The sequence below is a fragment of the Nestor notabilis genome, unplaced genomic scaffold (assembly GCF_000696875.1).
Source record: "Nestor notabilis isolate BGI_N333 unplaced genomic scaffold, ASM69687v1 scaffold1463, whole genome shotgun sequence".
Classification (NCBI taxonomy): Eukaryota; Metazoa; Chordata; class Aves; order Psittaciformes; family Psittacidae; genus Nestor; species Nestor notabilis.
Window position 1 is genome coordinate 21825 of NW_009923072.1, and position 15735 is coordinate 37559.

Genomic DNA, 15735 nt, shown 5'->3' on the forward strand with positions numbered 1-15735 from the left:
TTCTCAATCCGCAGTGCCAGGTGTGGCTTTGGGATTGAGGACAAGGAGGCTGTAGTCACTCCATTCCCTTGGTCTGTGTGGTCTAGAACGTTTTACAGTGGGAGCAGCACAGCCCAGCTATACCCAGGCCTTAGGCAAGGGCTGGATGGTCCTGAAAGCCCCAGCTTCCAGCAAAGACACTTGTTTTGTTGGTTTGGTTGTTTTTCCTCTCAGCTGTCCTGAATGCTGCATGTATTTTGGTCTGCTCCTCCTCCTTTGGGAAAAGCACTCTCTGAGGTTCACCTGGAAGGAGGAAGAGCAAAATTTCTGTGACTTCCTAAAGTTCCAGGATCAGTGTAGGAGTAGAAGAAAGGATGGTTTTCCATGGACCTTCTGGAGAGGTTGAGGACTTACTGCAGAATGGGGAAACATTGCCACTGATTTTTCGATCAGCATGATCATGGGCAAAAGCTTGTCACTTAGAAATCTTTGCCATTTCCTAAACCTTTGGTGGTTTAGACCTAGAGTTTTTAATGAAAATTAAGCCACACATGATGCAAGATAGAGAAATGTTTTGACAGTGAGCACCCAACACTGCCCATTTTGCAGTGCCTGTGAAACAAATACACAGCCCTACAATTAATGCCCGAGCTGTGAAGCATAGGATCATCTCTGCTTTCAGGTGGGCTTAGGTTGGATCCACTTAAAAATAGCTGCAATGCACAAAAGCTCTCAGTTTTTCCTTCCTGGCTTTGAACATTATCAAACATCCTCACCCCAGGATTGCAAGATTGAAGTCAGCAATCATTGCAAAGGCTGTTCTAGGGGAGTTGTTTTCAAGTTGTCATCTATTCACCGTATTGTCACATGCAGGCTGCTCTATGCAGTAAGAGACTTTAGTTACTCATTTGGAACATTCTGGAATAACTGTGCAGCAGATCTAAAAAAAAATAATCAACTTTCAATCAGTGATCTTCAGCTAATGGCGAGTACTGCACAAAAGGAGCTTGAAGGATAGAGTGTGTCTTTGCAGAAAAGCTACAGTGAAGGTTATGTACAACTTGGGGGCTTTCTTCTCCTCCTTGTGCTACTTGCTTTCCATGCAGAGTAGAATGGGATGACAGGGAGATCCAAGCCAAAATTTGAGCCTAGGATTCAGGCACTTCACGCTGCCCCAATGGTTCAGCACAGCCTTCTGACTGAAATGTCCTGCACTATGTCATCTTAGCAGACTGAAAGAAGAAAATTAGCATCTTAGAGTTTAGCTCTAAGCCTTGCAGTCTCGATTGCCTTTCAACAAGGGATATGCATTTTAGCAGTATATTTATGGCTTATCTGATCTCAGGAGTGAGAAAGCTGGTTTTCCAAAACTGCTCAGCATGCTTCAAGTAAGGTGTCTTTACAAAGATGAGCTCTTGGTGTCTTGATGGGATAGGTGAGTGCTTCTCCTCTCTGGGGATCCTAAAGCCCTGTCTTATTTAGGCACTGCTGCAGGACATGAACCCTGGAGCATCCTGATACAGAGCTGTGTATTAGGCACAGGCACTGGCTGAAATGTTCTGCCTGCTCTCAGATGTGCGTGTCACTGTTAGCAGGGAGCTTCACCTTGCTTGGGCTCATGTGTCTCGAGGCCTGTGCTGTTGTCTCTGATTGCATCAGTATAGACAGCAGGTTCTTACCTTCTGTTCTGTTTCCTGAGCTTTGTGCCTTCACTGAACGGATGTCAAAGCTCATGGAAGCCATGGAAAGAGATTCAGAGATCTTGTTTTAAACTCAGCATCACTTTTTCAGGGTGCAAACCAATCACTAAATTACAAACCAGCCCAAGGGATTGGTTAGAAACGAGAAACCAGCCGCAAGGCATCCTTCAGCATCTTGAGCTGGCCTAGCACTGAGGCAACCTGGAAAATTGAGGCTAACAGAGGGAATTGTACTGAAAGGGCTCTCTCTCCCCAGGCCGTGAGACCAGGCTGCCCCTGTGCATCAGCGGGGAAGGCATCGGGCCCCAGCTCCACTTCAACTTTGACCTGCTGGACATCGGGCAGGTTTTTGTTGGCTCAGCTCTCAGCTATGAGGTGAGCAGTAGGGGTTTGCAGGGCTTGGGGTGGATGGTGATGGCTCCTGGGGCAGCAGTGAGCCTTGTGGACCTAACAGGATTTCTGGCAACTTTGGCAGTTGTGAGCAGGGAATATTTGACTTAATAGTCAAATCTGGGGGGTATCACGGAGTCTGGATACTTTTGATGAGGTCTGAAAGGTACATATGTTGTTCATGAAGCCCTGATCCCTGCTTTTTGGCAACCTCCCTTTGAGATCAGCTGGGAGGTTTAATGCAGAAAAACAACTAACCACCCAACCAAACCTGATACATGAAAGCAACACTGGGTCAAAAAGGTAAGTATTTAGAGGTTTCTGTTTCAGCCCTAGATGCACCTTTGTACTCTGGCTATTAAAAAGCTGCTGGAACAGATTTACTGTGTTTGAACTTGAGTCCGTTGCAAACGGTTTTCAGTTAAGTGCATCCCACTGATTCCTGGGAATCGAAGGAAAGCTGTCCAGCTTAGAGCTGTCCCTTGCAAAGAAGTTGGGAGTGCTTTCCCTTTCTGACCAGTCTCTTGCCACACTTCAGACTTGGTGCATTGCTGGCTCTATAAAGAGCAGAGAATTTATGGAAATGAAGCAAAGGAACCTTCTACATGTTTGCCTTCCCCCCTCCCCAACAGCATCAAGTCTTCTGCAAAAACAAATGGCAGAGCAACTGAAGGAGATAGAGGATAAGGCAATGCATCATGCCAGATACTTTCTAAAAGCTTGACTGTGGCAGGGAAGGACACAATATGGTGTTTTCTTACCAAAATACTGTGCTCCGTGTGCATTTTTAATGCTGATACTTTATTGATTCTCTCTACATCAATTTATTATTTTCCTTACTTGAGACAATGTGAGTAAGTCGATGATACTGTTAGAGCTGTACTAAGCAGTGAGACCAGAGGTAAACTTCATCCTGGCATAGGATCCCTAAGTGCAATTTGTAATTAAGGTGTAAAACACATGAGAGAGTAGTTTTCAAGTTACCGTTGCAGAGTTTGAATATGTGAATATTCACAAAAAAAAGTAACGGACATCTCTCTGCTTCTGACTCAATTTTTCTGACAAGTTTTGCAAGGACAAAAATTAGGGAAAAGAAATGCAAAGAAAATAGGTAGGTGCAGGGAAATGGCAGGATTTCACCCTGCAGCAATTAGAACAGCTTTGCTTTGGGTATGTTTGTTGGTGAGAGGCAGTATGCTCATGCTGGTACTCGACAGAAAGATGCAGGTGTTTCTCAGCAAGTGAATCTCAACAAATGCTGTGGAATTGTGTCATTTGTTTGAGGCAGTTGATTTCCCAACTTGGCTTGGTTCCAAGTTTGCTTTTTCTTCTGAATAACAGTGAATTCATAAATCGGTGGAGTTGCTATGCACCTCACTCTTGCCCTCTCTTGACATGTCTGCTTGAGCAAGGACTGAGAAACTATCAGATCAAAATAAAAAGAATAAAATAAAATAAACCTAAATTATATACCACAGCAGAGTAGGGGAGTATCTCTGAAGTTGTTTATAGGGTTTCCTGAGGTTTCTTCTGCATGCAGTAAACTTGGTGGCTGCAGTGGATGCTGAATGTATTCTACCCATGGCAGGATCAACTCATCTGGAGCAGAAGCAGTCATGTGATGATTCAGTAGTAATGATGCAACTGCCCTTTATGGCTCTTAGAGACGGGTCTAGATCAACTTGGTGATGCTGAACAGGTCCTTTGCACTGCAAGTCAGAAGTGGACTGCTCTGTGTCAGTGGAATAAACTACAGTGAATCTGTTTATGTGAACTTATCACTGCTTTGCATGAAAAAACCCAAAGGCAGAACATGATGTATTGTATTTTCTTTGGCTTCTGTCAAGCAGCAGCACACAGCATCTTCTGCCTTCTACAGATGTTAATTGTTTAATTGGAAAACAAATTGTTTAATTAGAAAAACAATCAGCCTTCTCCTCACGTATTTCCATTTTGCTTTCTTGGTGCTGCAGGCAATCCTGCTTAACAAAGGAGCCATCGATGCACCCTTCAGCTTGGTCCCTCCAGCTACAGCTCTGGGATCCTGCTTCACTTTTACCCCGCAGGAGGGCATCATTTTGCTGGGCGGGTACCAAGTCATCCGGATCTCCTTCAGACCCACCATCCTGGGGCAGTTCACGGAAGAATTCATGTTCAACATGGACAGATCCCCTGAGCCTGTGGTCTTGACTATCAGGTGAGGAGGGTTATAAGAGCTTGGTGGTCACATTTATAACTATCTCTGGGTGATCATCTCCCACCTACCTCATTTTATGATGGAGCAGAGAAAAAAAAAAGGATATGCTAAGGTCTTAAGTCTTGGCTCTGATCCTGGCATCCCCACACTAAGAGCCAACACTTTTTAACCTTGACTTCAGCTTGACCTTGCCTCCTTGCAACTGCAGCAGCAAATGAAATGTAATTGTTTGCAAGGGGGAATCATAGAATAGTTTGGGTTGGAAAGTCACCTAGTCCAGCACCTCTGCAATAAGCAGGGGCAATTTCAACTAGATCAAGTTGCTCAGAGCCTCATCCAACATGACCTTGAACACCGCTAGGGATGGGGCATCTACCACCACTCTGAGCAACCTGGACCAGTGTCTGCAGGTGTGGTCTCACCAGATAAGAACTGAAATGACAAGTCTAGATGGTGGAAATACAGATGACATTTTACATGAGGCAGATGTTGCTTTAGTTAATTTTTATGCTGATTGCTGCCATTTCAGCCAAACGCTGCATCCTCTTTTTGAGGAAGCTTCTAACATAATTAAGTAGGAATATCCAGATAAGAATGAAGTGGTATTTGTTAGAGTGTGATCAGCATTAGGATATAGCTCAGAGATACAGGATAAGCAAATACCCAACTCTGAAACTCTTCTGGAATGGAATGATGATGAAGACATAATACAGGGGCCAGAGATCTGTGACAGCAATAGCAGATCCTATCGGGTAGCAGGTTATTCTTGTAACCCGGTTTGGGAGGTCCAGGGTTTGGAAGAAATTAGTTCTCTTGATTGCAGCAGGAGAAATATTGTTGGGTACTTAGAGCAAAAGGACTCTGACAATTAGAGAACCTTTGAACAAGTAGCAAATATTTAGCATGATGCTTGTGTATTCCTGTCTGCCTTTGGGGCTATTTCAAAAGCAGAGAGATTTAGCAGAGACAGTGTATCCAACAAGCCACCAGGGGAAAACACTCAAGGTACAGTGTATTTAGGCTTGCCAACCAATTTTGATTTGATTTATGCATGGACACAAGATAAATGTGCACTGTGCTTCTGAGACCAGCTTTTACCCATCAGAGCAGTAACGAAAGCTGAAGGCTTTGCAGTTCTCTTTAACCAAGCCAATAGCTCCTCTGCCTGTCTTTGTCCTCACAGGGGCTGTGTCATTGGACCAACATTTCATTTTGATGTACCTTTCCTCTGCTTTGGTGATGTCTCCTTTGGTGAGTGTGCCCTGGGCTTGGACCATAGGTTGAGAGGTTTGTCCATTACCAAAATGGAGCACTTCAGCATAGGAACATCTGTCACTTGTGTTCCTCCATAGCAGCCTTTAGGATGTTAAAGCCAGGGCTGCTGGTTCCCTAGGCAGTATTTTGCCATCGTGAGATCAAATAAAACCAAGGAAATAGAAAGTCAGTGTTTTCTGGTGTCCCTCACAGTCAGTTCAGCCCCAGACTCCCAGTCCCTGGCAGCAGAATGACTGTGAAGGTCCTTGTCCCAGAAGGGTCCTGGGGATGGGACCACAGAAGAAGGGAGTTTAAGCCATCTACTAGCCTGTAGCTGCTCTAGGTAAATGTTCCTGTTGTAAGACAAGGGCACCATTTACCCATCTGACCTTTAGTGTGAGAAGTTAATTAGCACTGTGAGGGCACTTTATTATCTCCTCCCAGGTAATATGCCCAAACAACAGCTCTGCATCAGGCACTGATGTCCTCAGAAACTTGGCTCCTTCTCGTTCCCACCAAAAGCCCAGCTCTGATGACAGGGTCAGTGGCTGCACACTCAGAGCATCTCCATTGAAATTCAGATTCTGGTACTCCATCTCAGTCTCACAAAGGGCTTTTTACTGAGATGGTCTGAAGTTTAAACATGAAAACAATTGTGGACTGATTAAAGGGCCATTATCATTCTGTGCCCAGGATGCCTCTGTGTTTTCATGCTTTTTAGAAGTCTATGGGCTTCTAAAGAAAACTCATTAACTTTCCTGAGCAACAGCCCTACATCACTACTTTGTCACTTCTTTGTTTCCTTTTGAATAACTAAAACAGAAGAAATGCACCAGGCAGAAATGTGGTCATGTAATAGGAGAGTCATCCTACTTAATCTGATTTCATTAATAAGGCCTTCTTAGCTGAAGACAGCTACTGTATTTTTTGCAACTGCTGCTGGCTCTTGTCTGCATCTGGTGACTTGGGTCTCATTCAGGACTGTGGAGTCTGTGTTTCCTTTTCATGCACCTCCTGCCTCCCAGTTGCTGAAGGTAGGCAATGGTCACTGGTGATGGGTGTGAAGGAGCTATGTGCTGCCCCTGCAGCTGGTTTGCCTCCCCATCTGTATTCAGATAACACTTGGTATGCAGGCTGTGGGACACATCTCCTCCTTGCAGAGCTCGCCAGCCAAGTCAGATTTCTACTCCCAAGCAGGTTGTGGTCCTGTCTCTGCAGAACACCCCACCAGGTGTGGTTGTATCGCTGGTTTTCCATTATGGAAAGCAAGTATCAAAGCTAAAGTGATGTAAACCTTTGAGGGCAGTAATCAAAGCCCGTCTGCAGCATGATGTGATGTCCTCGCTTCTTAGGTAAGGTGGGAAATGGTTCCTGCTAATTTCTAAGCAAGCATTAGGTTAGCCTCCAGTGAAGTTGTCACATGCTCTGTCTGGTTGCCCCAAAACAGGACAAGCCTTAAGAATGCTGGCTAGAGAAACTGCTTTCGAGTGCTTTGCATCCTTCCTTTCTTTTATTGTCACTTTTCCTCAATTACAATGTGCTGCTTTTATCTTTTGAAAACTGGGAGTGTTTGCGGAGTTAACAGGGAATTTTATGGATTGAATTTTCAGAGTAAATGGTCTGTCTAAATTCACACTCATGGGTGAGAAATAAATAATGCTGTTTTGGGACCAGGGGAGAGAACTCCTCACAGTTAGAAACTTCTGATGCTCAGCATTGCTAAGAGTGGGCATTTCCAAGGAAGCAGCCTCTGTGATCGGCATAAAAGGGAGCTTACTTGATGATTAATTACTCACTGAGCTTCTCAATTAGCTGTAATTCAGATTGAAAATAGCTGAACTCCAAACACAGTTTTGTTGTAACAGGATATTCACACCAGGAATCTATGGGTCATTGGTGCATAAATTCATACTTGTGTCATTTTCCTAGGTTTTCCTCGCACCTTATCATGTCGCCTTACTAACACGTCCTTGGTGCCCATGACCTTCAACCTTCACATTCCTGGGGACGGCTTGGGAGAGCCCAGTGTGACCAGTTTTGATCAGGTGTCGGAGAACACTTGTCTGTCCTGGAGAAAGGGAGCCCAAGGTCATGTCAAGCCAACCGAATTTACCATCAGGCCCTGCAGAGGGACCATCTGTGCCCATGGACACCTGGATATCCAGGTATGGGGCAAGTCCAGCTGTAAGTGCTTTAGAGGTGAGCTGAAGCTTCACTGATGTGTGAGCAGGCTTCAGCACTGCTGGCTTTGAGCATAATGTGAGAAAGATACCTGTGCTAGTGTTAGGCTTCTGTTTGCTGGGTTGCTCTGTGACTTCTCTGAAGGAGCACCATCTTGTTTCCAAAATCGTAATCTGAAGATCTTGTACCATATGGTCAAGTAGAGAAGCCATTCATGTGGTTTTGAGAGCTGCTTGGAGTGGTTTCTTTGATTTAAAATGGGCAGAGGAAGGATGAGGACAGAAGGCAGCTGTTAAAAAGAGAGGTATCATTGTATAATGCAGTTGGCTTTTCTTCCCAGTCTTGTTCCTTGTCTCCTGTTGAGCAGAATGAGTTGTATTCACTGCAGTGATCTCCAGTGGGGACTGAGAAAGCTCTGGCAGCCATGAGCTGCACAGCATCTGAGGGCCACATTTTGCCCTCAGCTTCCCACTGTAAAGTTCAACTCATTCTATTAAAAGTCCATACATTCCCTCTGGATTTATGCTATTGTAACTGAAATTAAAAATTGTCCCCTTAATTTTAATACAGTGATGAGTAGAGCCTTATTCTAATTGTGCTTTAATTTAACTTACATATGCCCTGATAACTGCAAGGTTTATTTAACTATTCAGATATTGTCAGAAGACTTTTGTTACTTGCAGAGACTGTGCTCTACACATGGACCAGCAGAAGAATTAAGGCAAAATCATAGAATCATAGACTGGTTTGGGTTGGAATGGACCTTGTTAGACTGGAAGGGTTGGAAGATCATCTATTACCACCATCCCTCCCCCCCCCACCATGGGCAGGGACACCTTCCGCTAGAGCAGGTTACTCAAAGCCCCTGTGTCCAACCTGGCCTTGAACACTGCCAGGGATGGGGCAGCCACAGCTTCTCTGGGCAGCCTGTGCCAATGTCTCACCACCCTCACAGGGAAGAACTTCTTCCTGATATCTAATCTTCCTAATATCTAAGAAATCCAGAATGAGAACTGGAGGACACCACACATGGCCTATGGCTTTTGGGAGTGATGAAGTATTTGATGCTCTGCTTCCACCAGGTCACCCTGTGTTCCAACACTCTGAAGAGATACAGGCTGGCACTGGTGGTAGATGTGGATGGTGTTGGCAAGGAGGTGTTGGCGCTGCTCCTCACAGCCAGGTACCAGTGTTTTCCTTGCAGCTGATCATCTTTCCTCATGCATCTGACTCCAGCAGACTGCCTTGCACATGGCTTGCTGGCTCCAGCTCCAAATGAGCAGCATTGCTTAATGAGCTACTTCTGCCCAGCTAGACAGGAGAACAGTAGTGCACTGAAAGAAGCCCATGTGCTCAGAAGGCAGGTACAGCACTGAGCCTTTCTCTGAAGGGAATAGTGATTATATTATTAGCCTGGTTTTTTGGTTCTTGAAGTGTACCATTTCCAAAGAGCCACCCCTCCTTCATCCTGCACATGGTAGACTTGTGCTGGATTGCAAGAAAAATACAACATTGGTTTGGGCCACAGCGAGCAGCCTGCTGAAAGCTGGTGTCTGGTTCAGTTAATGAAGGCACGTGCAAATGGGACAGGGGCTTACGGCACAACTGGTGAGGGAAAAGTGAAGGCAAAATCTTAGGAAAGGGAAAACAGTCCTTGGTGTGAAAGGTGAGCTCAGGTTTCTCTGCTTCTGTCTGGTTCTTTTGAGCATTAATTTTCTCGGACTTAAGCTGAAACTTGTTCTTGCTGCAGCCAGATTCAAGCCTGTTGTGCTGCAGTGGGTGTCAGTTTAATTACAAGAGGGACGCAGTTCACTGGTGCTGTTCCCTCTCCCAGCCAGAGTCAGCCAGTCAGTGCCTGGGCTGCACTTCTGTAAAACAAGTGCAAACGGGAACAGACAGTGTGTGGACCCATGGGGTGAAGGAGCAAGGTATCTGTAGGGACTGGGAGAGGGTGATCACCCAATGTGTAAGACAGGTGATGACCCATGGCTTCTGTCACTGGGGCAAATTGTTGGGTTTTCAGGCAGGGTAACAGTGGTGCGGGAGAGGAGGGGATTGTTTTCACTGAGACACTAGAGTGTGGTGTTCCTTGAGCCCTGGTGGGAGCTGCTTCTCGGTGAGAAGGCTCCCTCGGAGCTCACACCTTGCTGGGACTGTTGGGAGGATCCTTGCAAGCTCCTGGTGCAAAGGAGGGGCAAAGCCTACCTGGGGCCAGGCACCGTGCTCTGCCTGGGCGCTTAGCAGCCTTTGCGATGCTGAGTCCCAGGGTCTGCCCCTCCTTTACAAAAGGTTGTTGGGTAAAAAGAAGTTAAAGTTGATTTATGGCTGTAGGGGGATTAAATGTCTGTTTGTTTGGCAGTGGCAGTTGTGTTACGCTCTATTTTGTGCTTTTCATGGAGTAAACAAATTCTACATTCTCTCAGTGTCTAATTGCCTCTTTGTCATCTCTGTCCAGATGTGTAGTTCCTCCGCTGCGAGTGCTTGATCCCATCATGACGTTTGGACGGTGCTTTCTGAAATTCCCATATCAGCAGATGCTGACCCTTGTGAATGACAGTGACCTTCCAGGATGCTATAGGGTTCTTCCTCAGGTTTGGAATTACATCCACCTCCTGCCCTCAAATGTTATCAAGTGTTTATTAGGAAAAAAGGGTTGTTAAGACCTTGCTGATTTATAGTCAGACCTAAAGGTTTGATGAGAACAGGACCCAACCACAATATAAACTTCAGAAAGCAGTTTAAACTCTTTAGGAAGCAGTTCATATTCTAGTTTTCGGGGTGTTTTCATGCAGGAGAACTTGGAGGGTTGTGAAAAGCTGCTGCAAGGAGACTGCCAGCACAGCAGTGGGTGTTTGTGGATGCAGCAGCTTTTGGACCCCCTGAGGATGCTGAGCCCATACAAGTCTTGCATCTTGTGTTGTGCCTTTCTGCCTTCTCCTAGGGATTTTAGAAATGTGTGTGTGTGACTTGCCGTTGTGGTAGGTGTTAAAGAGTTGAAAAGATTCCTCAAAGGTCACTCTGAACTTGTATTTGATTCTGTTCCTTATAGGAACACAAGGGTATGGCTGCTGTATGGTACTCCAGCTCCATGCCGTGTGGAATTATCCAGCCTCACAGCTCGGTGGAGGTCCCATTCACACTGGAAGCCCAGGTGACAGGACAGCAGGACACTGTTGCTCATGTTGCGGTGTTTGGGAGTAAAGGTTACCCACTGGTGAGTGCTAGGGAAGACATGTGCCTTTGTGCAGCTTATCTTGGTGGAGCATAAAGTGTGCAAGGATTCTTCCAGGGAAAACAAGAATTTGTAACATGTGACTGGTGTGGACAAGGAAAGAAGGGATTCATGGCATAAGCAGCAACTAATGCCTAGAGAAGAGGAAGGATGATATCCTTTTAGGTGGTAATCTGAGTGTCTGACACAGCATTTAATTATGAATATGTGAGAGGGGATAACAAGCCCAGTTTGAAACCCAGAACAATCCTTGGGTTTTATACTCTGCTGTGTTATAGCTGAACAGCAATTGCTGCTTCGTTAGAACTTTTGTTCAGGAGCACATAGGGACACCCCTAAACCCTACTACAGCAAGCTTTGGGTTAGAAACCGTGCCAAAGTGATGTTCTGTCCAAAGATGGATTTAAGCTTTCCTGAAAGTCAGGTCCATCGTATCTGAGAACTATCCATCCATCATATCTCTTTGCAAAAAGCCCCAGCAAAAGACATGTGAGTCTCCACACCACTTGCATCTGGAGTACAGAGTCTTTGTTTTACCATGAAGTGTGGAAAGGGATAGGCAAAGCACTTGTGGGCTGAAGCCTCCTGAAAGATGTTGTTTGCATTCAGACATATGCAACAACAGCAATGACAACAAAATGTAGGCAAGAGTGTATGTAGTGTCCTGGTTCCATCTAGCTGGAACTGAGAACAAATTCAGTTAAACGTCAATTTAAAATTATTTTAACTTTTGAAGCAGCTGTTTTAAAATACCTTGTCATCTCTGTGAGCGCAGAAGAGGATGTCAGAGGATTCCTAGGAACATTAAGCTTTCTGTAACAGAACAGAAGGCTGACATTTTGAAAGTAGTTGCAGGGATTTAAACTTTTATTAAAATGAATGGAAATGATGCTGCTAAATCCCCTGGGTGCCACTGAACATCTCCACCCAGGCTCTTGTGGATGTGCGTGTAAATCAGGCAACAGGAAAGCCACGCAGGAAGGTCTGAAGTTTGACAACAGTTGCTCATAACTATAAGACATATTTCCCTTGAAGAGGAGGGTTTCTCCCCACTAGAATAACCAGGTTTTTAACTGTGAGCTTGCTTTTTAACTACGGATTTCATAGAATCATAGAATAGTTAGGGTTGGAAGGGACCTTAAGAACATCTAGTTCCAACCCCTGGCCATGGGCAAGGACACCTCACACTAGACCATGTTACCCAAGGCTCTGTCCAACCTGGTCTTCACACCGCCAGGGGTGGAGCATTCACCACTTCTCTGGGCAGCCTGTTCCAGTGCCTCACCAGCCTTACAGTAAAGAACTTTTTCCTTATATCTAACCTGAACTTCCCCTGTTGAAGTTTAAACCCATCACCCCTTGTCCTATCGCTATAGTCCCTGATGAAGAGTCCCTCTCCAGCATCCTTGTAGCCCCCTTCAGATACTGGAAGGATGCCCTGAGGTGTGTACTCAACTTCTCTTCTCCAGACTGAACAGCCCCAACTTTCTCAGCCTGTCTCCATACGGGAGGTGCTCCAGCCCTGATCATCCTCGTGGCCTCCTCTGGACTATGTACTTACGTCGAGGACACCAGAACTGCACACAATTCTCCAAGCGGGGTCTCACGAGAGCGGAGTAGAGAGGATGAGAGCAGAGTAGAGAGACAGTAGAGAGCTTCTTACAAAGCTTTTACCCTTTGGCTAACAATTTATAGGTTTTAAGTTTACGGGGGGGGGTTTTGTTGGGTTTTTTTTAGAGGTGAACGTGCCTGAAGGGTGAGCATTCCAGCTGAGGAATTTTAGCTGTCCCTAAAGAAATGACTAGTGTAGGACTGAGTGACTCTGTGTGCCTGTGCAGTCGATGTTCAGTGACCATGCTTGTGCTTGGTTGCTGCTGCTAGAAACCTCGCTGGGTATGTTGCCTGCACGGATGGGAGTTTCTAGGTGTCAAGCTAGAAAGTCTGCATTTTCTGTTAGGTTTGCCTCATAGCTTGCGTGCTAGTAGCTGGGTCATCCAAAGCTCTCTGGCCTAGCAGAACAGCTGCCCATCTTGTTCTACATCCTATGCTGGTGACTGGTCCTACCCATATGGATTATCTGATGCAAATCTGACCTCAGGGGAATGGCTGCCATGTATTCCAATAAAACAAAATATTATAAAATCCTAGAAGGGTTTAGGTTGGAAAAGACCTTAAAGCTCACTCATTTCCAACCCCCCTGCCACAGGCATGGACACCTTCCATTGGACCAGGTTGCTCCAAGCCCTGTCCAACCTGGCCTTGAACACTGCCAGGGATGAGGCAGCAACAGCTTCTCTGGGCAACCCATGACACCATGCCAGCGCCTCACCACCCTCACAGGGAAGGTCATATCTAAATCTACCCTCTATCAGTTTAAATCCATTCCCCCTTGTCCTATCATTACATGTCCTTATACAAAGCCCCTCTCCAGCTTCCTTGTTGGCCCCTTTAGGTATTGGCAGGTCTCCCCAGACCCATCTCCTCTCCAGGCTGAACAACCGTAGTTCTCTCAGCCTGTCTTCATAAGAAAGGTGTTCCAGCCCTCAGAGCATCTTTGTGGCCTCCTCTGGACTCACTTGCTCTTATCTGGAATTATGCTGTCTAGCACTGATACCAAGTCTTTACACTGTTGTAAGTGAAATGTGATACAGATCTTTCATCTGGGCTGTGTAGAATCTCACCTTGGGTCTGTTGCCTTGTATTTTGTTTGCAGGTGACTGCGTGCCAGATTCTATTTGCTCTTTGTCATCTCCTGCATTAAGGAGCTGGTAAAACCCAACCCTAGTTTTACTGGTGGCAAAGCAGTCTCGCGTGCCACAGGCAGGGGATTTGGCAGCCGGCTGCTACCAGAATAAGTGGTAACTCAAACCACAGCTGTCTGCCAGGGGCAGATGCTCTTCATTCCTAAATGATCCAAAGTGGCATTACATACCGATCACCAAAGCCAGCAGTGCTGCTGGAGCTTGGGGGAGTGTACATGTGGCAATATCATGATTGGCAAAGTTGCCATCTCCTTACTCTGTTTCCTTGTGTGTCACATTGCTGTGATGTTCTTCAGCAGAATTTTCCTTGTCCCTTTTAAGAAGACTGTAGATGAAGGTTTGGGGTTTTTAATATGCCTTTTTCTTGGTGAGGATATATTGTGTTAGTACACACTCTACTTGAAGGCAGCTAGCCTGGGCATCTTCCAGATGTTATTCTGCTCATCTCCAAAGGCTTCTGCCCTGCCCTTGCTGCTTCTCCTCTGCCCTTGCTGCTTCTCCTCTGCTGTCAGCTGGAAGTGAAGCTGGCTGGCAAGGCACAGCTCCTCCCTCTGGCTCCTCCTTCCCAGGAGCTTTAGGCAGCACCACCCCTCCTGCAGCTCGCTGTGCTGCCCTTCTCCCGGAGGTGTGAATGGTTCATCATCATGCATGGTTTCAGTTCCTTATAGTTGAGGTACCAGCCTTTTTACATGATTTTTGGTCCTTACTTGCACATGTTAGTGTCCTGTCAAGAGAAGAGTATTTCTGGAAGCTGCTCCTTCTGGTTCAGTTGGAGTAGTGATTCTGACAGCCGTCAAGGCCATTTCCTTGAGTCAGACATCACTGGAAGTTTTACATCATGGAAGCTGGCTTCTTTCGTGGTTAAATCATACCCCATGCCTCTAGTGAATCAACAGCATCTTGTCAGATGTGTTGAGATCCTGTTTAAGAGTTGTTGTGTTTGGAACTGGTGAAACCAGCAAGACTGGATAAATTCTCATTGGTTTTAGTGCTGTGAGAAGGTGGTTTAGGAAAGGGATCCACATTCCTCTTCCAAAAGTCTGCACCAGTTCTGCAAGAAGAAACTTTTGGGTCTCAGACTGTCAGTAGAAAAAAATACTGCTTGAACAATGCAATTAATAATTAATACCTGGTTTTCATGTAATATCAGGAATGCACATAAGCACAAATCAGAGGTAACTAACTTACATGATCTGTACTCTGAAGAGCCAGCTTTGCTTCTGACTTGTGCTGTTTTCACAGCTATATGTTTGAGAACACTAAAGAAGTTCCTGTGCAGCGTGGCTGTGCAGCAGCAGCAGTCAGGGAGTGTGGTTTGGGGCCAGACTGGGCAAGAAAAGGAGCAGGAGCAGGCACAAGGTAGAGGAAGGAGAGCTAACAGCATGGAGGTGTGAAAAAGCATGGATGGGAAATGGGGTTTCTTTATCCCCTGATAACTAGGAGCTTGTGGCATTCAAACAGGACCACTCCAGATCCCACACTTGCTCCAGGCCTTCTGTTTCAGCCTCACAACACTGAAAACTTCAAACAGTCAGAATTATCCCCCAGTCTATGTGTACCCTTACAGCTCTCACTGTTGTTTTTTTCTTTTTCCTACCTGCTTCCTGGAGCAGAAAATCCATTTAGTGAGCATTGGAGAAGGACCAGTTGTCTATGTGCATCCAAGTAAGATAAATTTCGGCAGTATCCGAGTTCTACAAGATGCTTCCCAAACCCTCCACCTCTCCAATCAGTCTGTCATCCCTGCATCCTTCTCAGCAAAGATGGTGAGTATCTGTGGGACTGTTCTCCAATGAAAATGACTGGTCCATAGGAGTCTGTGACTTGATTTTAATCTTTTTCTTATATGCAACATTTCCACATCACTGAGAGACAAAGCAAGATATCCCATCACAGCGCGGCAAGAGGAGCCTGGCTTTGGAGGCTATTTTAGCTGGGGCACCCCTCAATAAAACAAAGAGTTTGCTCAGATGTTTGAGCAGAAATGAGCCTGGATAATTTTTACAAGTTCTCACTTTATTTGGAACTCTGAGATCAAGA

At 45.7% G+C, this 15735-nt stretch overlaps 1 protein-coding gene across 1 annotated transcript in view; it reads left to right on the forward strand.

Moving 5' to 3' along the window:
- HYDIN (HYDIN, axonemal central pair apparatus protein) overlaps positions 1-15735 on the forward strand; it is a gene marked incomplete at its 3' end in the record, with an annotated part of 98009 nt that overhangs the window by 20569 nt on the left and 61705 nt on the right. The window contains exons 10-17 of the mRNA XM_010011927.1: positions 1936-2054; positions 4043-4266; positions 5450-5517; positions 7450-7685; positions 8784-8884; positions 10157-10304; positions 10781-10915; positions 15309-15461. Of these exons, the coding sequence (XP_010010229.1) occupies positions 1936-2054; positions 4043-4266; positions 5450-5517; positions 7450-7685; positions 8784-8884; positions 10157-10304; positions 10781-10915; positions 15309-15461 (1184 nt within the window). The remainder of the gene's footprint in view (positions 1-1935; positions 2055-4042; positions 4267-5449; positions 5518-7449; positions 7686-8783; positions 8885-10156; positions 10305-10780; positions 10916-15308; positions 15462-15735) is intronic.